The sequence below is a fragment of the Trachurus trachurus genome (genome assembly GCF_905171665.1).
Source record: "Trachurus trachurus genome assembly, chromosome: 19".
Taxonomy (NCBI): Eukaryota; Metazoa; Chordata; class Actinopteri; order Carangiformes; family Carangidae; genus Trachurus; species Trachurus trachurus.
In genome coordinates, this window is record NC_139913.1 from 23,260,535 (window position 1) to 23,283,817 (window position 23,283).

The window sequence follows — 23,283 nt, forward strand, 5'->3', positions numbered from 1 at the left end:
GTCAAGGCAATGATTGAAAATTCATGTTTAAGTGTTGACAAGAAATGCATAAATTGATCATTATTTTTAGGAAGGCGTATATTTAAGAGAATTGTAGAGAAGACATTGGAATTACTGGTTAAGTTGCCAGTCAATATATGAAATTCATCTTCATTATAGCCTAGTAGTTACATGAATTAGACTCTCTATTAAATCTACTAAAGAAATTAACATCTGGGTCATGTAAATCCATGCAAACCATATAATTATAATCACTTGTGGTGAATGGGCTAAAAGACCCAACCATGAAAAAAAATCATGTTGAAATCAGCTCCAGCGCAGACCTGCTGAGGTTAGATATCTTCCTGCTATGTTTGCTCTGTTTCCTGAACACACTGTTAATGTTTCTTTTTTATGTTAACACTGGAATTTTTTGGCTCAGCTGTGACGCAGAAGCGATGAGATTTTAGCCATCAATGCTGATCAACCAACTGGTCAAACAACAGATTTATGGGACTGTGCCAGCTCTGAGAGCCTTGATAAAGGCTTGTTGCAGCCCTGCTCTCTCACTATAACAAGAGATCAAAAGCACCACGTACGTAAGAGCAGGTAATTAATTAATTAAATCAAAATATGTCAAAATATGTGTTATAACTTCCAAAAAAATCTAATTCATTTAGAAATTCAGTTTATTAGAGAATAAGGGCTCACAATTGATTTAATCTAAATAGTATTTTTGTCAACAAATATTTTCATCTGACATAATAAATATCTTGATTCATTTATTGATTTATGTTTATTATCATGTACTTCAAATCCTATTTGAAATGTGACAAAAAAAAAAGCATAGTTTTTAAAAGGGCTTTTTTAATGTTGCAAACTTTGTACAAAGTTGTACTTCATTGTTCTTACATGAATAAGATGTCTCATCTCTATGCAAATATTCTAAGCAATGGACATGTGATACTGATCATGCATTTTGCCATTAAAACCCCCTTCCCAGATTTACAAGACACTGCATCCGTATGTGGCATCTGAGCTTATATATTTGATCAGCGAGTCTGAATTTTGATACTCAGAAAATGGGACGTCAAATCATACTGCCTGTGCTGCTTCTGGGAATGCTAGGTAAGTATTTCAATAAATCAAATCCAGTTGAATTCCATTCTTTGTGTTGATAGATTTACACAAATTCACAAAAAACCTTTGCTCATTGATGTTAAAAGTCTGATTTTGTCCAAATAACACAGGTGTGGTGGCGTCTCAGCCTGGTAAGTTGTTGCTTTGATTACCTCTTATCAGGGCCATGCACAGACATTTTGGGGTGGAAATACTGTACAGGCTACAGTAAACAGTTTTTTTTGTTGTTGTTAAAAAAGCTTTAGTTTTGTGTTTCTGTTTTGGCTGGAAGTGCTCATATTTTTTGTTTCAGTTGTCTGACAAAGTTAACAAATAGTTCACTCATTCTCCTCGACTACAGTATTTTACACCAGACAAACTTGTTAAGTATAAGGGAGGAATCTTTCCAGATCCATCAGGCTGTGTGGTGATGTTTGGATTGTGGTTTAATTTCACAACGGTGACAAATAATGCCGAGGTTTAGGTCTATCATTTGTTGTCACCAATGAAGGTAGGTCAGTGAGAAGTGCGGTGCTTGCCCTGCAGGTCTCTCAGCCTGCGCCTATTAACTGTGGCTGTAACAATGGAAGCTGAGAGGGGAGGGGCAGGGGTTTGTGATATCTTGTATAATTTTATATTTCAAAGGTAGTTGTCAGACACTACAACACACTTTTGGTTGAGAATTGATGCCAGGGATCAAATTTAAATTAAAAAAGAAATAAGAAAAAGAAATCTTGCAAAGAGGGGACTTGCCTAGTAAGAGGCCAAAGAGCCAGGTGCTTGAGCACCACCTGACGCCGAACTGAACTTGATTGTACATACTTTTTAATTCTGTTTAGAGTTTAACTAAAATAATGTACATAAACTCATAATAGTTCACAATTAACGTCTCCCCTCAGAATTGAACAGTGGCGTGCACAGACACTTTGAAGGGCAGGGGCGAAAACAAAAGAAGGGCACGTACAGCGCGTCCTCGCAGCTGAAAAGGACGCGCTGTACGCGCTGTAACCAAAAGTTGGTACCTGATTCTACAATGTTTTACTGCCCCCCTCTGGTTTCAGCTGGGGCCTGTTCTGAGCCGTATTTTGCTGCACTTGTCACCAACTGTGCTTATTTAAAAACATTTTTTACTTTATTTCCCAACTGTGCTATAATGGCATACAAAGACACCTTATGGTCACACTCAGCCAAGCCTATATCCACAAGGTTTTAATACTGTTTATCAGTTTATCTTTTCTCCCATTTTTGAATATAAATCTTTTGTTGTTTCTAGGAACCCTCTACCCAATTAATGGAACAGCAAGCTCTCAATCAGATGATGGAAGTTCTCCCCAGATTACACTGCAGAGGCCTTTTGTTTACTTCGGACACTCATATAATCAGATTTATGTATGTAAAAATAATTTTAGCAAACTACAACATCTATGTAAGGCTTTGTGGGGTATGTTTTAGAAGATTTTTTTTTTCATCCACTGAGTAGCAAATTGCTCCCAACAAAGGAATTATGCATTTTAAATACAGTATGAGTTTGGAATAAGTAAATGAAAAAAAGAATCAGAGAACCTAAGAATATTTTGTCAAATATTTTTAACCTACTGTTTCAAATGATGTTTTTTTTTTTAGCAATAGCAATAAATATCTCAATATTTAATTACATGCAATTGTACCAATGTATTCTTTTATTTTTTTTAAGAACTGGTTGATGTGTTTTCAGGTGAATCACAATGGACATCTGACTTTCAATGCTCCATGTTCTTGGTTCCCATCTGATCGATTTCCAATGCATGGGCACAGAGATGTCATTGCTCCATTCTGGACAGATCTGGACAACAGAGCAAATGGCCAGGTTTTGTACAACCAATACACCAATGGCAGTGTCCTCCAACAAGCTACACAGGACATTAATGCCTATTTTCCCGGGCTGCACTTTAGTGCCGACTGGGTGTTTGTTGCAACATGGTATCAGGTGGCCTACTATCCAACCACTGGCACAGTAAGTCTGCTTTTTAGTGGGGAAATAACATCAAATTTATTGTGTGTCTGCTTGCTATATCAAAGTCATTTTTTTCCAGCAAACAACGGCCCAAGCAGTTTTGATCTCTGGTGGCCAGTTTTCATTCGTGTTAATGAACTATGGAATAATAGCCGCAACAAATCACAAAGTTCAGGTGAGAAGTGTTTTATGATGCCACAATATATTTAAATTTAGTTACTGCAATGCTAATATTATCGAAAACAGACGTACATTTTTTTTAACGTTTTCATGTGGCATGTGTCTCCAGGCTGGATATGACACAGTGAATTCTTCTCACCACTTCTCCATCCCTGGATCATTCGCTAGTAATGCAACAGGTCCTAACTCAGCTTTCCGCCTGAGCAGCAATGTCAATGTAACCGGTCGCTGGGCCTTCCGCGTTGACCACAGATCAAGAGGCTGCAATTTCAGTGGTAGGAGCAGAACCAGATTACAATCACTTTTATTTGGATACTGATATTATGGAAAGTTCCTTGTAATAGTGTGTGAATATGTGATTAACATGTCCCCAATGGCTTCAAAAGCTCTTTTGCTGAAAATAGCATTCATGTTTATGTCAAAGTCTTTCAAATAACCTTTCTTAATTTTCTTCCAAGGTGAATCTTTGCAGGTGGGAGACTCATTCTGGAGTGACAGTACCTGTGCAGAGAAGTGCACCTGCACATCAGCAGGTCTGCGGTGTCACAGCCAACCCTGCTCCTTCTCCCAAATCTGCCGGCCAACTTCCTTTCAGTTCTCCTGTCAGACGGTGCAGAGACGCACTTGCACCATAAGTGGTGATCCACATTACTATACCTTCGATGGCAGAGTGTTTCACTTTCAGGGCACTTGCACATATGTTCTCTCTGAACAATGCGCTCGTGGGCTGCCCTACTATCGAGTAGAGGGCAAGAATGAGCACCGGGGTAACACTCGTGTTTCGTGGACAAGACTGGTCAAAGTGTACGTCTACAATGAAACTATTGAGCTGGTGAAAGGACGTCGTGGTGCAGCAAAGGTTAGCAGTAACTCCACCTACTTAGAATAAGTTTCCAACCTGTAGCCTACTGTTATTGTGTGTTGTTTTTTGCATCAATGTCTTTACTTCCTTCTGTGTTGACAGGTTGATGGAACCTTTCTAGCCACTCCATTTTCCCTCAGCAATGGAGCCATCCAGGTTTATGAGTCCGGTTTTTCTGTGATCATCAGTACTGCCTTTGGCTTGATGGTTTCTTACGACACAAATCATTACGTCAGGATCAGTGTGCCATTCACCTACCAAAATGCAACATGTGGCCTGTGTGGAAACTTCAACCACCGCCCACAAGATGACTTTCAAACTGTGCAAGGCGAGGTTGTGAGTTCTGATGTGGTTTTTGCCAACAGCTGGAAAGCAGCAGGGGATGATGAGTCTGGATGTGAGGTTCAGTGTGGAGGTCTGGACTGTGCTGCTTGCACTACCCATGCAAGAGCATTATATGGCAATGCTGACCACTGTGGTATCCTCCAGAGCACTTCTGGACCTTTTGCTGCTTGCCATCAACGACTCCCCCCCCAGAACTTTCTGGAGAGTTGTGTGTATGATCTTTGTGTAGGAGGAGGTCACCAGCTAATTCTGTGTCAAGCCCTTAATGTTTATGCAAGTCAGTGTCAACAGAATGGGGTCCAGCTGCCAAACTGGAGGAGTCCAGGCTTCTGTGGTATGTCTCTCTCTCAGTCATTCAATATTTCATGATATTACTTCAAACTGTCCTTCATGTCGGTGTCAATGTTGTTTGTTTTTGTCTAGAAATCCCTTGCCCAGCCAACAGCCACTTTGAGCCCCAAGGCTCAGGATGCCCAGCTACTTGTGTCAATCCCAATTCCACCCAAAACTGTCCTCTCCCTGCTCAGGAGAGCTGCATCTGCAACTCAGGCTACATCCTAAGTGCTGGGGTCTGTGTCCCCCATGCTCAGTGTGGCTGCAGCTTTGAGGGTCGTTACTACCATTCTGGAGAAACTGTAATACTTGATGAGGACTGTGGGAGGCGCTGTAGCTGCAGTCTTGGCTCCATGACCTGTCACTCACATGGCTGTGGTCCACTGGAATCATGCAGAGTTGAGGAGGGAGAAAGAGGATGCAGACCTAACAGCTATGAAACATGCTGGATAAAGGGCCCCGGGTCATATCAGACGTTTGATGGACTGACATACCAGTACCCTGGGGCCTGTCGACTGACTCTGGCCAAAGTGATGGGATTGTCTGAACACCCTCACTTTATGGTGACAGCAGAGAAAGTGCCCAGAGGCCAAAATGGTTTTGCCAGGTTCATAAGGTTTGAGGCAGAGGGAACACAAATATACATTGAGATGGCAGAGAGCAGCACAGTTCAGGTAAGAGACTAAATTAAACGTAATGAAGACAAATGTGACTGTGTGGTGCAGGGGTCGCGTTAACCGGATATTTTCCGTCATTGACCGTTTTTTTAAAACGGTGACCGAAAAATTTTGAGGCCATCCGTCATTTTGACAGATTGCAATTCACAGCCATGGCTGTCTGGCCATGTGCATTTGTTTACACTGAAGCCGGCGGATAATCAATAAATGGAGCGGTGGATAACGATATAAAACATATACAATGTCACAAAGTCACTACGGTGAGAATTAGATTAAAAAAAAAAAAAAACTCAAAGCTGGCTGGTGCGCTCAGTAGAAAACGCTGTAGTAGCCTACCTCCTCTAGGCCTGTGTGGAGTGTGTGTGGCGCTGTAGCACTGCCACACATAAACACTAACAACCGAGAAGAAGACAGAAAGCTTCCCCGCAGTATTCAAACTCCTTCAAGTGGATTAAATGTTGACTGGGAGTCGTGTCAGTGCAAATATGACGGTCGATAATGATTTAACGGGCGAGATTTAGCTGCAGTGTCCGAGGGACCGACAGTAGTCAGCTGTTGTTAAGTTACGTAGCTGTAGCTACACAGCGGTGTGTCTCGGTACAGGTAGAGCAGTGGGGGGTAGGACATCACCGTTTCACACACTCGCCGTGCACAACTCTTCTAAAGGTAACGTTAAGCCTTCTTTTAATGTATTTTGCCCGCCGTGGCATTGTTTATAACACTTAAAGCTGAGTGGGTCTTGTCCTGTCTGAATTTGTGCTGCATCTGGCTGTGTGGTCTATAGCTTCAGTTGTTTCAGTGATGCGCAATGGCAGAGAGAGAGAGAGAGAGAGAGAGAGAGAGAGAGAGAGAGAGAGAGAGAGAGAGAGAGAGAGAGAGAGAGAGAGAGAGAGAGAGAGAGAGAGAGAGAGAGAGAGAGAGAGAGAGAGAGAGAGCCCGCATTCACTGACTGACCCCACAGTTAGATGTGCTCTGACGCCGACTCTGCTCCGGAGCATTCTCTGTTCAATGATATGAATTAAACATGAATTAAAATTGAATGCTATTGAATATGGCATTATTATCATTTTTAAAAAATTAAAGTGAGTGGTAAAAATAGATTATGATGGAATTTTTATGACCCCGTCAGTCAAAATGACCGGCGACGAAAAAGTCTAGCGCAACCTCTGGTGTGGTGACACCACAGAGGGGGTTTACTGAAAACTTATTTCTCCCTTGGCTGTAACATAATACCCTTTTTCCCCCAAATCTAATGATTCTCACATAATGTTTTTGGAAAGTCTTGCTGTTCTAAAAATCTGACGTCAGCTGTTTAAATGGCCCTTGCTGTAGGTTAATGGTCAACAGACCAGGCTTCCATTCAGCTCAGCATCCAACCGAATCCAAGTCTACCACAGCAGCATTCACAGTATCATCCTACGTACCGCCTTCGGTGTCACTGTGCAGACAGTTTGGCCTCACTTTGTACGTATCACTGCGCCTGGTATCTACAATGCTTCACTGGGTGGACTCTGCGGTAACTACAACGGTCACTCTCATGATGACTTCCGCACACCCAATGGTATCCTGGTCAACAGCTCACAGGTCTTTGGGGACAGCTGGCGAGATGGCTCCCTCAATGCACACTGTGTGGAACGTGTCAGTCAAAATCCTGCAACAAATGGCAATTCTAGTCAGCAATGCAGCATTATTGCCTCTCCACATGGGCCGTTTAACCAGTGTTTGGCCATGGTGGACCCACAGCAGCATGTGAGTGCCTGCATAGAGATTGTTGCAACCTCTACAGATCCAGCGTCAGCACTCTGTGAGGTCCTACGAGACTACGCACTAATGTGTCAACTGAAGGGTGTAGCTCTGGGAGACTGGAGGAATATAACTGGCTGTGGTAAGAACTTTTCCTCCTTTTGATTGAGGTTGGATGCTATCAAATGCTATCAAATGACCTTTTTGTTTCAACCTTGTTTGTCCTTCTTTAGAGCACACCTGCCCATCAAACAGCCATCATGAACTCTGTGGAACCACTTGTCCATCCACCTGCCCCAGCCTTTCCTTTCCCTTCTCCTGTGACAGTTCTTGCCATGATGGGTGCCAATGTGATGATGGGTTTGTCCTCAATGGCAACCAGTGCGTACTGCCAACATCTTGTGGATGCCATCATGGAGGACGCTATCGGCAAAGTGGCGAACAGTTCTGGGATGGTGAGGAATGTCAGAGCTTTTGCACCTGTAATGGCACAACTGCAGCCGTCCACTGTAATCCCAGCTCCTGTGGTCCCCAAGAGTCCTGCCGGGTGGTGGGGGGTGAATTTGGATGCCATCCGAACCCTCATGGCACCTGCTCTGCCTCTGGAGACCCCCACTACCTCACCTTTGACCAAAAAGCCTATGACTTCCAGGGAACATGCCGGTATGTTCTGGCGACCCTTTGTAATGACACAAATGGACTTCCCCTGTTTTCAGTGGAAGCTAAGAACGAGCCGTGGTTTGGGTTGCCAGTTTCAATCACGGCTGAAGTTTTTGTGAATGTGTCAGGATACAGATTGCGTGTGTCCAGAGACAACAGGGGTATGGCAGAGGTGAGTCAAAAACATTTCTTAACCATCACCATTACATTACCAAGACAGGCTTAACACATGTCTGAAATAGTTAAGAAACAGTGTTCCCATTATAGAACTGGTAAGTAAATTAGACTTTGGATATAGTATATTTTGGATCTTTTCATGTGGGATTGTGTGAGGCCATCACTGCAAACAAATGCAGATGCAAATAATACAAAAGTTAAGTAAGTTACTGTATAATAATGTACATTACTTGCAGTGAATTCTTCAAACTCCCACTTAGGGAAGCTGACTAATACAAGAAAAAAAAAACTATCCCTTTGAGGGGTCTTTGTTAAAATGTGCCTATGTTATCAATCAATATATTTTCAACTGAATTAAGCTCTCACATATCAATGTTGCTATCAACCACAAAAATACCGAATCATTCTGTACAAATAAAATGTTCTTGTTTCTCCAATTTTGTTTTTTCAATCATGTAGGTAAACGGAAAAACTACAAATTTACCAGTTCTCTTGAATGGAAATGTGTCCATCTTTGCAAGTGGAACTCAGACATTTATTACTACTGACTTTGGCCTGAGAGTCACGTATGATGGATCAAGTACAGTGTCCATCTTTGTGCCATCAAATTACAGGTATTTTCTAGTCACCATTTTGATGTTACACAGTCTTGTAACCTTTTACTCTAATGGAGTTGCAAAGTATAAACCAAGACTGTCTAATTGATCTTTACATTACAGAGGACAGACTTGTGGACTTTGTGGAAACTTCAATGGCAATCCAAGTGACGACTTCAGCACCCCATCTGGAGCAATAGTCACCTCTCCAGATCAGTTTGGAGCAGCTTGGAAGGTAGAGGGCAACGACACCTGCAGTGATGGGTGTGGTTCCTCCTGCCCACAGTGTGCTGATGAGCAACCTGCCAGAGCTCAATGTCAGGTGATCAGAGCAGCTGACGGCCCCTTCAGTTTCTGCCGTGAGCAGGTGGACCCAACACCATACTTCAATGACTGTGTGTTTGATGTTTGTCTGTCTGGAAATGGGGGCCAAGATCTTCTGTGCAGGGCCATTCAGACATATGTCAGTGCCTGTCAATCTGCCAATGTTCAAATCTACCCCTGGAGACAGAACACCACCTGCAGTAAGTCAGCTGGTCAATGCGGTGTTGATCAGTTACAAACAGGTTTATTGTCTGAAACACTTGGCATTAACTATTTTATCTTCTCATTCATTTAGGACTGGACTGTCCAGCCAACAGCCATTACGAACTGTGTGGTACTGACTGTGGCCACACTTGTGCCAGCAGCATTGATGCCACCTGTGAGCAAGTTTGCTCTGAGGGATGTTTCTGTGATGAGGGATTCCTCAGGAGTGGGACAACATGTGTCCCTATGGAAAGTTGTGGCTGCCTGTATGATGGCTTCTACTATAATGTAAGTCAAATAACGAGTGTTTAGTAGAACACCACATGTATGCTTGAAAATCCATCTCACTGTTTCTGAATAATGCAAGAATTTCAGTCTTGGCAAATATTTACCTTTGGTCAAAAGCTGTACAGATGTAGCCACCTAGAAGTTCCCCCTGGTCCCTGTCGGGACCTCTGTGGGACCGTGATGGGTCCGTGGCGGGTCCGTGACGGGCTCCCGCTTGGCCCGTGGCGATAATTTAATCCCCCGCGATGACGTAGCGAACGCAGCCACGACTGTTAACGCCCCTCTGCAGCCCGTGTGAAAATCAGCTGCAGTGTCTCATTTGTCCATGGGGAGGAGCAGTGATTTTGACCCGAGTTAATCTGTCAATCACTTTTCCTCCTCCTTTCTTTTTTCCCTCAGATGAATTGCTATAATTGCCTCCAAAACAGGCGATCTATAAGTAGCTTCAAAGATAAATAAACACCGACAGAGCACAAATAAAAATGTATATCACTCGCAGTTTACCCGTCTACAGATTTTGCATTCTACTAAATGTTTGCCTTGTGGTGGTTTTAATGGTAACACTGAAGCATACGGTGCGCAAATAAACCCTAACCAATAAATAAACAACATGCCAACGTGTCCGTGAATATACACGCATGAGACTGTATGTGTAAAATGAAAGTGTGGTCCTAAGTGACCGCCCTTATATTCAAACAAGAGGAAAAATAAATAATTATGAGGTTCATAAATTAAATCGCCATGGCACAGCTGAGACTTGACATAGGCTACTTGATGTTTTTTGTTTGTTTGTGTGAAACCTGTAATATAAACAGTTATTTACAAGCCCCTCTTCCAGTTTTTGCCAGTCGGCAACCATGAAATCTGCTGTGCATCTCTGGCTTGCTCATTCACTCCCGACTCCGAATAAATAAATACATTTCTAGTGACCACAGCGCGTCACGTCTCAGAACCACCGGCTACATTTGTGTATTTATTAGGGCTGGGCAAGTTGCGTTATGGCAACTCATTAAACTATCAACGCCGACATTTATTTTATTGCGCATGTTGCTCACATGCTTTTATTTTGTAAAAGTCTGTTGCTGGCTGCTGCGGTGTAGGGGTCAGAGTTGCCGGACAGTCGGACACCGTAAACATGCGCTGTGCACCTCTGTAAAATTCTCAATAAAATTTCATGAATGAGTGTATTTTTCACCACAGAATACTAATATCCCTCCCCCTGCGCTATGCTGACCTGACGCGTCTAGTGGTTGACAGCTCTCTCTCTCTCTCTCTCTCTCTCTCTCTCTCTTTTTCACTTTTAATGATAAAGTCACGTCAAACCAGCCATTCCCATTAGGAGAGCCAAATGCCTGATGCGCGATCTACTGGCACTGACGCACCTGTCTTAATATGGAACTCAACATGAGAGCGAAGGTGCGCTCTGCTCTTATTTCCATCTCACCCCACACACGTCGACCTGTGTCTTGTGAAGACGTACAGCGCGATGGAAAGAGGGCGAGAGAGGGAGAGAGAGAGAGACCATACAGTAGACCTGTAGCACTGCACACCAGCTGATCCGCCGGTCCATTGAGTGAAATAAGCAAGTTTAGTCAGATAATCAGGGCCGTTGCTAGAAATTCTGGGGCCCCTGAAAGAATACTAAAGCGGGCCCCTGACTTTTCCACTTTTTTTCTTAGACTAAGTGTATGATCATTTTTTATTTAGCCTACTTTGTTTTGATGCTAATGCAGCATTACTATGAGTATTAGTCAGGGTCTTATGCAGAATAATTCAGTCATACAAAGATTAGACTAGGTGCAGCAGGTGTCTTCAAGTTTGTGAAGTTGTGATATCAAATCGGAATGGGGTTTATAGGGGGATTGACAGTATAGGCTAGTGCTATAACTAGTAAATTATAGTGAAAAATCAATACATTTAATTAATAAATTTAATCCAGAGGAAGTACAGAGTTAAATGAAATTCCAGCACTGACTCCATATGCAAAATTACAACATTTTTTGTAAGATAGATAATAATGTAAGATAATCATGAAAATAAAAATGTTTAAAGCAGGACCTTAAGGAAATACCTGCTCATTTTCTAATCAATTCATAGTCAAATTGGTGGGGGATGCTTGGAGATGGTAATGCTCTGGAGCAGGTGTGAATGTTCAGGGGTTTGGAGTGTGTTGTTGCTCAGGAGAGAGTCTGGTCCAGCTAGCCTTCCAACATAACCTCCCCTCCCCCGGTCCCCCTTCAAAGTTGAACAGCTAGCTCCATTGCAGGCTCTGTGCGATTTGTGTGACAATGGGTGACCAATAGGCGGCCCATTAGGGCAAATAAAAGATTGAGCAATGATAATGCTAATTCCCTGGTCGAAGGCATGCACTGAATACCTGCAACTGCAAACATCTTAAAAAGGCTTTCATCACTCCCTTAGTTTTTTCCTATTTAAATGTAGATTCACAGTAAATAAATTGTGATAAAAAAATGGACAGTAGGTATTATTAGCAACAACAATTTATTTCCAGATAAAACAGTGGTCAGCGCATCTCCAGTAGCTAGGTCTGTTATAATTTCACTTCTTAAATCAAACATGTACTCGTGGTTCTATGAATTATGTGAATTTCCACTCACCACCAGCGGCGGCACTTTAAATGCCGCCTCTGGCGATATGTACTGTTCTGTGAGAGAAGCGCCATCTCCTGGTCATGTCATGTATTTCATTGAATGGGTGGAGTTCCAGTAAAAACTAGTCACACCCAGGAAAAGGAGGGGGTCACTCCAGCTGCTGGGACTTTGCTGGAGCTCTGCTGGAACTCTCATGGGAACAGCATGGGAACAGCATGGCAGCAGCATGGCAGGGGAATTTCTATGTGGCTCCCACTGTATGTCTGATATCTTCTGCCCATGATCATCATTATAGACTTAAGCCCTATTCGCACGGGATTAGTATTACCTGGGGACCTCTGGTAATTTGTAAATTACCCCCCCACGTCTGTGTTTCTTGCGGTGCATTCGCAAGTGATGTCTGTATTTTTACTCAAATTTACTGACATTAAAGGGCAACTTCGGTTTTTTTCAACCTGGGCCCTGTTTTCATATGTTTTTCTATATATGTGAGTGATGGATAATACTTTTATTGAGGTCGCTGCAGTATTGAGCAGGGCAGGCAGCCTGCAGCCCAGCTAACGCTCTTCAACCGGGCAAGTGGCTCGCGTCAAAGTTCGCCCTATAAACGGGCATTTTTTTCAAGCTGACAGGCTCAGATAGTTACAATGAGTGTCCAACAACATACTAGAAAGGAGAAATGAACGTAATAGTCTCTACCATTAGCTGGAGGTCGCTGTTTGCTGTGATCTGTGTCCAAATCTCACCACGCCAGAAATCTCGTTCTGAAATCTTGCGATAACTAGCGGCAAAACACCAATGGGGAATACTGTTACCTGACTGAGGTGAAGAGAGACGACCGGAGAATTTACAAATTGTAACAACAAAATGTTGGGCTGCTCTTTGCGCAGCTTTCACAGAGCTTTCACAAGTTAGGGCTAACATTTAGCTGTGCTACAAATGGATGCTAACACTCCTGTGGATGCACTGCGCCGTCGCCGTGCCGACCACAGGGTCTGCTGTGACCACTTTGACCGGGGATGACTACTGCCAGTCAGAAGAAGAAAAGACCTGCTAAAGGTAGAGACATACGTTCATTTCTCCTTTCTGGTATGTTGTCGGACACTCATTGTAACTATCTGAGCCTGTCAGTTTGAAAAAAATGCCCGTTTATAGGGCGAACTTTGACGGGAGCCACTTGCCCCGTGGAAGAGCGTTAGCTGGCCTGCAGGCTGCCTGCCCGGCTCAATACTGGAGCCACCTCAATAAAAGTTTTATCCATCACTCACGTAGACAGAAAAACATATGAAAACAGGGCCCAGGTTGAAAAAAAACGAAGTTGGGGGGGGGGGGGGGGGGGGGGGGGGGTGTCCTTGTACCGGGGGTTATTGTTACCAAGGAAACGGAAATAAAAGTAGCGAAGCTCCGGACAGATCAAATCCATTGGATCATCACGCTGATTATCGATACCAGAGGTAGGCTGCCGGTTCTCACAGCCCAGACTTCTGCCAATATTTATTTTATTTTTTTTGGAGGGTGTGTGTGTGTGTGTGCGCCGAGTGGACCCGTCTAGAGAGACATGCGTCTATATGGGACAGGCTTTTATTTAATTTAGAACAAACCTTATGCTCAGCAAAGATGGAAAATATAGGCTATAGTCTAATATAATAAAATGGTTCTGTTGTTTGGCCACTGTTTAAAAGACTCCGAATATAAGGAAAGAATCGTATCCAGAGCATCATTTACAAGTTTAATCAGCACCAATTAAACTTCTTCTAAATAAACGTAAACATTCAATAACTCGGGTCAGGTCGGCTCGGCTTCTTTTTTTTCTTCATCACAGGAGAAATAAGCCGTGCGCTCACCTCGCTACTCTCTGCGGTGCTCTGGTTGTGATTTGTCTGCTGCCTTGAATCCGCCCTTTATTCGTGCGCGTTCACAGATTCACAGCAAGACAAGCCGGGGTTGAGTTACCAAGTTGATAACCAGCTTCGTGGTACCGCTGATCCGGAGTGACAGTGTTGTGGATAGGTTCAGCTGGATAGGCTGAGAGTAACCCCGGGTAGGCTGAGCTCACTTCGTGATACGCCTCAGACACTTACGCATGCCGTATTGATAAACAATGCACTTGATAGACTCAGGAATTCAAATCGAAATGCAGCACTCAGTGACAGTTTTTTTTATCGGCAGCAGTGAAGGTGTGTGTGGTGGTGACTTGGCTCTTAAAAACACAGATACAACTTTTTACTACAACTTCATAAAATAATCAGAGCACAAAAGTTACCCGGGCCATGGCCCCCTGGCCCCTCCGGCTGCTGTCATATCCAATTACAGATTCAGCGCGTTTAGCGTAAAACTCCACACTGGGATTCAATCCCAGACTGGAACATAGTCCTTGCTCACGGTGCAAGCTGCTCTACCAGGTGAGCTGTACCTGTTATACCTTGACTGCTACACCAAGCTGTCAAGCCTTTCACCTCTGAGCCAGATGCAGAGCGGGGCGGGAGCTTGTAGCACTAGTGCCCTCCCCTGGAGCTGTGACACGTCAGCTCCAGTCTCCCTGAAACTGACAGTTTGCGTCTGCCATTTGTTCACAGCAGTTTGAAGGCAGAAAAACTCAGAAATGCAATTTTGCACTTCCTTTTCTGCTGATATGTCCTCTAACACAAGAAAAATGCCACAGGAACATGTGAAAAGCTCAAAAAACACGATTTTCATGGGAGTGGGTCTTTAAACCTGTGAAAGGTGGTTCAGCACCTGGAAAAAAAAACAATTGCTACTTTAAATGATTAAAGAGAAACACCACGATGCATATTTATTTTTTCCAGTTGTCCACAGTAACTCTGGTTTTAGTTTGATGTTCTTTATTTTAAATACAATAATTTAATTTAATTTTTTGCTCTTATTATTATTATTATTATTATTATTATTATTATTATTATTATTATTATTATTATTATTATTATGCCAACAGCTTATTACCCTCAGTGACATGAAGTGACTTTTTCAGAACAATCAATATTGTAATCTTTCATCCGTCTTTCACATGCTCCAGGCTGGGGAGTCCTTCTGGACAGACGACTGCTCCCAGCGATGTGATTGTCACGCCCCCAATGACCTGCGCTGCGTTGATGTATCTTGCACTTCTACCCAAGAGTGCAGCATCAGAAATGGCCAACTGGGCTGTTTTGATGCACTGTCTACCTGCACCGTGTGGGGGGACCCACACTACATCACCTTTGATGGGGCCCTGGCTCATTTCCAGGGCACGTGCTCTTACATCATCACTGAGAGTGTGAGCCATGGTGCCAGTGAGATCCAGTTTCAAGTAGTAGCCACCAATAATCACCGTGGCAACAACCATGTGTCGTTTGTATCAGCAGTGGATGTATACCTCTCAAATCAAACAGAGAGTGTGCACATAAGGATTGGACCAAACAAAAGAGTAACGGTAAAGACAATGACCGTCTGCTGTAACAACACGTAACAACATGGTAACAAGTGCCTTCTCACTCTTTGTAACTCTAACCTATAATATCTCACCCCGTCAGGTAAACGGGAGCATGGTGTCTCTTCCCACCACGACACCCACCTTAGCTCAGGTGGAACGGCAGGGAAGCTACATAGTGGTGGATGCTGTTAACCTGATTGTCCAGTTTGATGGCCGCAGTACCTTACTGGTCAGACTCGGCCAACACTGTCGGAACAGAGTTACTGGGATGTGTGGGAACTTCAACAGTGATCCTGCAGATGACAAAGTGCTACCTAATGGTACACTGGCACAAAATGACAATGAGTTTGGACACAGCTGGAAGGCACCCACAAGCCAACCAGGGTGAGTAGAGTCTTCTCAAAATACTGAAAACCTTTCAAGACATACAGCAAAGTTTTCTTCAGCTTCATCATCACATGTTTTTAAAATACATTCCGTGAACCACATCTTGAACTCCATAACTGTGGTGCACTTTCAATTATCCACATCCAAAAGTCCTTTGAGAACAATTAGAAAACAATGTGGCAATGTAAACAGAGTCCAAGTCACCCCAAGTGTTAACTGTTTAATGTCTTTTCCAGATGTGGTTCCACAGATGAGGATAGTGGTGGATTGGACAGCTGCACCTTTATGGAAGAATACACTGGGCTCTGCAGTGTGATCACCAACACCAGTGGCCCATTCAGTGACTGCCACTTGCACTCGGATCCGCAGCCATTTTTCACTTCCTGTGTCTATGATCTCTGCCTCTACACACCAGCCAATGGCATGCTGTGTTCTGCTATCTCAGCCTATGAGAGATCCTGCTCAGTTCTGGGGCTGAACATCTCTGACTGGCGCTCAGCTTTACATTGTGGTATTTGTGCACCGCACTAATGGTCAAAATAATAAATCAGGAAAACGTTAATAGAGCTAGCCATTTATCGTATGTTTACTCATTTCATTTTAATGACTCCCCCCTCTCTACAGCTGAGACTGACCCCTGTGAAGAACTGAACTGCACAGAGAATGAGTGGTGTGGGGAGAAGGACGGTGTGTACGGCTGCTTCTGTGATGAACGCCACCATCGGCCCAAAAATGAGAGCTATGGTGAGGACAACTTGATTTCTTAGGTTTAGGGCAGGTTTAGACACACAATCTTAAACAACTGTATTCTGTATTTTCACTTTCTTGAATATAGAGTTCTACAACAGAGTATTAGGGCCACATTGAGGGAAAAAAAAACAGACTTTGAGAATAAAGTCATACATTTACGAGAATAAAGTCTTAAAGATGCCATATGTAAGAATATGGCCAAAAACGGTTACTGCAGGCAAATTCAAAACACAACGATCTGGTTTTTTCTCCCAGCCGTAGCGGCAGCTCAGTGGAAGCAGACCGGAGGCTGAAATGCCACTGATGCCGCCGTGACTGAGAGAGAGGGCTAGGTGGCGCAACATGCCAATACGTAAATTCAAAACATAAACATGATTTGCAGTCTGCAAAAAAAGATTTTTCATGCAAATACTCTGGCTGTACTATTGTTGTTGGTGAGTTCATCATGTTATATGAACATTATTCCTGAGTCTCTGTGACATATTAGGAGGATTTTACGGCCAGTTAATTTAGATTTCTTACATATTGTACCTTTAAATTTACAAGAATTAAGTCGTAAATTTACGAGAACAAAGTCATACATTTACAAGAATAAAGTTGTATATTGGCTACGAGAAAAAAGTCACAACATTACGAGCATAAAGTCGTAGATTTACGAGAATAAATTCGGAAATTTACGACTTTATTCTCCAAGTTTGTGATTTTTTTATTTGTCAATGTGGCCCCAATACAAATAAAATGCAGCATATAAAAATATCTGAGCTTGCGCATCTTGATTGACGGCCACAATCACGTGACAGCACATGATCGCGGGGTTGCCAGAAATTTGTGATGTCAAAATGGGGTGACAATGCTGATGTAAAATGCTGATTAATGGGTTTTGGAATTAATTTCCATCTTTCTCTTATAGACTCATCCATCACTTGTGCCAGTAGTGTGGGCACCATGTCTGTTTCACGCTGCCAGCTGTTTGAAGCTGGCTTCCACTCTCGCTCCCTCCATCTCCAAGAAGACTCCTGCAAAGGCACGCTCCAGGACGGACGACTGCTGTTCCACTTTAACAATGATGACCAGATCTGTGGGACACTTCTCAGAGTACAGTCCATTAAATCATAATATCATCAGAGTTTTCAGAATAAGATTTAAGATGATGATGTGATTGGGGCGGTGCGTGGCGTAGTGGTTAAAGCGGCCGCCCCATGTAGAGGCTACAGTCCTCAACGCAGGCGTCCCCGGCTCGAGTCCTGCGTCGGGCAGACCTTTCCTGCATGTCATTCCCCCTCTCTCTGCCTCCCCCTTTCCTGTCTATATCACTGTGCTATCAAATAACAAGGCGATAAAAGCCAAAAGAAAAGATGATGAAGTGATGACCATCTTTGTCTTTTCAATTTTCAGAGCAATGGAACCCATTTCATCTATGAGAACGTGATCCAGGGTGACGTGGACCCTCATGACGGTCTAATCAGCCGCCAAAGGAACATCCACCTGCGTTTCTGCTGTGAATACCCTCTGAACCAAGCTGTGTCTATGTCTGTGGGCATCAACCCTGTGGAGAGGTGACTAAACCATCTCCTTTATATGCTTTATTTCACCAATTCCATTACTCAATAATATTTGCTAACCATACTAGATCTAAATTATCACGTTCCATCTCAAGTGAAGTCCCATTACTGCATGTGTTGTATTTTCTCAGCATTGTGAGGAAGAAGCTTCCATCTGGCCGTGGACAGTATCATGTAAGAATGATCCCCTACCAGGATGCTGGCTTCCACTTCCCACTGAGCAGTGACAGCAACATAGAAATGGAAATAGACCAGAGGTTGTATGTGGAGCTGCGGGCAGAAGGAATCGATGGACGACAGATCGCCACCGTTCTGGACTCTTGTTGGGCTACGCCAGTCAACGATGTGAACTACCCTGTCCACTGGGATCTCATCACTGCAGAGTAAATGAGCTGCTGCAACTTTACTTTGTCTTCTGACCCAAAGTCTGAAAAACAGATCATTACAATGTATCTTCCACCACCCGCCCTGTCCTCTAGGTGTCCTAATCCAGCAGATGGTACAGTAGAACTGGTTCAGAACGGCGTCTCCACTGTGGCCAGATTCTCCTTCAGGATGTTCACCTTCACCAACTTCTCATCCATCTACCTGCACTGCCAGGTCCACTTGTGTCTTTTGAGAAACAACACCTGCACAGCTGTATGTAACCACTTTGTGTGTGTGTTTTAGTTTTATGAAAAAAACAAAACAAAAAAACAAAAAAGGTTATCAACAGATGCATCAGCATAAGTCCCTCATATTGTTTTCCTGCAGCACTGCTACCCGGGTCACCACAGACGAGTTGAGAGGGATGTATCCTATCATGACACCTCCTACATCTCACTAGGACCACTAGTGCTGAACCCAAACAGTGGTAATACGTCTTTATGTATATATATATACATACATACATGTATGTGTGTGTGTAGCAGAGATTTAACAAGAATGACCACAAACAAACTAATGATGTGTATAGTATATCATTTTGTAATGACATACAGCTTGTTCAGTCCATCTTTTCTAAACCTTACTTCTCCTCTTGCAGGTCAAATGATGCGACAAAGCAGCGCTCCAGGCCAGATCAGCTCCCAGGCGACCCCCCTGCAAGTCAGTCTGCTCTTCAGTCTGCTGACCGCCATAACTCTGGTCTGAGGAGAACAAAGATGATTCAGACATACATCAGAAGTCAACATGTTACATATGCTTTTATATTGTATTCTGTGTGAGAGGTACTGTCCCTGGTGATTTGTATTAGTAGTAAGTAATTTAGCTTTACAGCAGCAGGGGGCATCAGTGTCCACCTTTGAAATCTCTTCTTCTGAATTACTGTGTTTGATATAATAGATCAAATCATTAGTTTATTTGTGGCAATTATCTGCTATATAAGTCATCATGTAGCCTTCACATATTCACACAAGTGGTATGTAAATAATTAGTTTCCTATTAAGTTTTGGACATATAACTTAAAATCATCAGTAATAAATAATAATTTCTATAATATAATAATTACTCCTACCACCAGCCTAACATCATTATGGTACCTGTTTGAAATCTTCAGAATTTACTGTGTTGAGTTTTAACCTAATTTGACAGAAAACATACCTTGAGCATGTGCATGTTGCACTTTGATGTGGCCAATCAAAACATTTGTTGGTCTCCCTTCTTGCAGAATCCTGGCATATATGATCTCACATTCTTTTGTTGATGCATCTGTGTCCCCATCGATCATGATTGACAGATAAGGAGCGTCCTTGATCTTCTCGTATGTCTTCCGTTTCAGTGTGTCTGCGATCACGCCAACAAACTGTGCGCATGCTGTGTCGTTGTTGTATGTTGTGTTTAGCTTAACACCATTCTTCCTTTGAAGATCGAGTTGGCCTTTAAATTTTGTGAAAGGCAGTTCTTCACTGGTAGTGAAATATGCCGTGTTGAATTTCAACATCAACTCGGCCTCCTCGGCGCCCTGGTTAGCAACCTCTTGTTTTCTAAATGCGACTGGGAGTGGAGTTGCACTGTCATTGCACAGGTCGCGGCACATTTTATGTTTCAGACTGGCACTGTGTTTGGTCAATGTGTCATGTTTTAATTGTGTAGTGCCAGTCTTGTCGGCAAATTTTGTGTTCCCCGCATGTTGTGGGCATCGACAGCAGAATTTGCAGTTCATTGAATTCGTCTCCCTGAAATACCTCAGCCAGGTGAACTCGCGGAGCCACTCGTCGCGAAAGCTGAATTTCCTGGCTTTTTTCACCACGACCGTCTCCTCACAGTCTGAGTCGGACTCATTCTCGACGTTTGTGTGTCCTCCGGAACATTATGTTTAACGTTACTTGGTAGAAAGTACGAGCTGATAGTCCGCTTCGCCGCCATTGTCCATTGTTTTGATGCCGGTATGTGAAATCTGTGGATTCGCGTGATAACCCCAAAGACCCGCCTCTTTTCACATATTAGCCTATCACAGTGGTCATTCGCCCCCCCACTCTCGCACACATTGGCCAGCCGTTTCCTTTCTTCTTCTTTTGGAGTTAATGTCGGTTGGCAAACCAGCTCATTTTTGCATTACCGCCAACTAGTGGGCTGTAAGTTTGTCAGCAACAAAAAAATATAAAAATAAAAATAAAAAAAATCGGCAAATTTACTGGTCACGCATGCACGAAATTTACTCGCACTGTCACAGATTTTAGTCGCAAAATGCGACCATTTGGTCGCAGTCTGGAGCCCTGCCCCAATGCGTCTCTGTTTTCCTCCAGAATGTGTCTGACTCTGATTTATTTTACACAAAATAAAAGCTATGTAAACACTAAACATGAGTCTTCACTATACAATTCAGCTGGTCCTTTGTTCACATCATCTACATTCAACTATTCCACAACCTCAGTGAAATATGTTCTCTTTAAGCGGTTTCAGTTTCTTTAATCATCACATTTCTTTTCATACACAGTTATATTCAATAAACAGTATCAGTAAATACATCACCTGTTTGTCTAATTCAGTATTTTACTGGTAGAAATCACTATTCACAGTGTATCATGCCGGTGCATATTCTCATTTGTCCAGGTCATAGTATTTCAAAGGAGGTTAAATCGAAAGCAACTGGACTTAGTTGTTTGTCTAGGAAGACGTTTCACCTCTCATCCAAGAGGCTTCATCAGTTCATGTACGCAGCCTGGTCAGCTGCGTACATGAACTGATGAAGCCTCTTGGATGAGAGGTGAAACGTCTTCCTAGACAAACAACTAAGTCCAGTTGCTTTCGATTTAACCTCCTTTGAAACACAGTGTATCATGAAAATCCAGCATGTTGGAATAACCCTTTAAGTGCATCTGTTAGCTACACATAAGTGCTCATAGTGCTTGTGCTACACTAGCTAATAAACTCAGACACTTTTAAATATTAATGTAAATGTTCACATCTCAACAAAAATATATTTCAATAGAAAAGATACAAAACATAACCTGTGGTTTTCAGAGTGTATAAAGTGCCCAGGCTCTCATTAACGAGCACTTCACCTGAACGAGCTCGTCCCGTGGCGGCCGTTCGGGAAATTTCTCCCGTTTCTAGCGCATTTTGCCCGTAAATAACTCAGGCGAACCGCCTTAAACTCTCTTGTTTACATTAGCATGGATAAAAGGCTACAACATAAAACAACATTTTCCGGTTCTTCTCACACCGTTTACCGACCTGTAAAAGCAGGTGAAGAGCGGAGTAATGAAGACATCATGCGTCTCTGATTTCCCTCCAGAATGTGTCTGAGGTGGCAGCGGAAGGTGGGGTTCCTTTACCGTACCCCCCAAGTGTATCCGTCTGCGGCCTGCAAGAGGGAGGCGTGTCGAGTAGTAGGCACTGTAGGAGGCGTGTCGCGTAATGACGTCACTACGCGACACGCCCCCCGCCACTACAGGGAACGCCCTACACACGGTTCTTAAAGGGATATGAGCCCACTACAGTTGCATGTTGCATGCAAAAGTTAACGACTTTGCCTACGCGTTCTTTGCCCTATAATGAATGTATTCAAAAGCTTACAAATGTTATTATTACATTTTTATATATATATATATATATATAAAAGTAGTGGCCTACCCTATATTTATTTATATAAATAAATAAAAGTAGTAAATAATAATGTCAGTGCTTATGTGGGAGTAAGAGTGTAATGTGTAGATATATATATAAATAAATATATATATATATATATATATATATATATATATATATATATATATATATATATATATATATATATATATATATATATATATAAATAAAAGTAGTGGCCTACATAACAAAATTAAAATAATGTGATGACAATAACTTTTATTATTCCTTAATGGGGAATTCATTTGTGAATCTCTCCATTCTGTAGGTTACTGAGCAGTGTTGCTCCCTTGCTTTCTCTCTTGATATCAGCAGGGATCATCAGCAGCATTCTCCTGGAGCTTGAGTTGCTGGCCCTCTCGCCCTCTCTCCTACCTGCAACACCTCTTGGGCTTTGTTTGGTATTCTGATTTCCTTTATTTCACCCTACGACACACACACTACTGTACTCATGCACTCACAGCACTGATCATAGACCATAACTTTCTTTGTCATGGTCGTTTTGTGACAAGTAGCAATTCATCTCAACTATATTTGGTCTGTCAAACGTATTTGTAGTGAAGAAGAGATCTATTTAAAAAAAACCAAACCAAAACATTTCAAGGCTCTTTTTTATTTTATTTTATAGCCTGCTCAGAAATGCCTCAGAGGAGAGGGCTTCTTCCAGTTTCTCCTTGTAAATTTGGAGCTTCTTTGCTCCCTCCTTGGACATGTGCCCCACCAGGGCTTCGGCCATCACATTTAACTCACTGTCAAAAAAGAACAATAAAGGTTTTCAATTACATGTTACATCACACATTGATGTGTCATGTGTCTATCATCAATTCTTTACATATTAATCTTACCACGGTTGATATTGAGGTCCCATTCGGAATCTCGCCACAGCCTCTGGCACTTTATTAGTTACACCAGATTGCTGGCTAAGTTACAACACCCAATTCTATTTGGCTCAACCTTTTAGGATCATTTGCAATAAAACGTATGTATACGC

The 23,283-nt window shown here is 42.7% G+C and overlaps 1 protein-coding gene across 1 annotated transcript; it reads left to right on the forward strand.

The window, feature by feature from the left end:
* Positions 1–1,061: 1,061 nt before the first annotated feature.
* Positions 1,062–19,352, forward strand: LOC311002538 (alpha-tectorin-like; the record flags this gene model as incomplete). The annotated part of the gene is made up of 24 exons (XM_083993932.1): positions 1,062–1,107; positions 1,230–1,250; positions 2,372–2,487; positions 2,813–3,091; positions 3,171–3,266; positions 3,381–3,546; positions 3,730–4,130; positions 4,236–4,812; positions 4,902–5,485; positions 6,821–7,373; positions 7,465–8,063; positions 8,528–8,682; positions 8,788–9,188; positions 9,284–9,480; positions 15,127–15,522; positions 15,623–15,906; positions 16,146–16,420; positions 16,534–16,653; positions 17,570–17,754; positions 18,055–18,215; positions 18,353–18,604; positions 18,701–18,860; positions 18,975–19,074; positions 19,246–19,352. The coding sequence occupies 24 exons, from the start codon at positions 1,062–1,064 to the stop codon at positions 19,350–19,352; spliced, it is 6,231 nt and encodes a 2,076-aa protein (XP_083850058.1).
* Between the last annotated feature and the right edge of the window lie 3,931 nt (positions 19,353–23,283).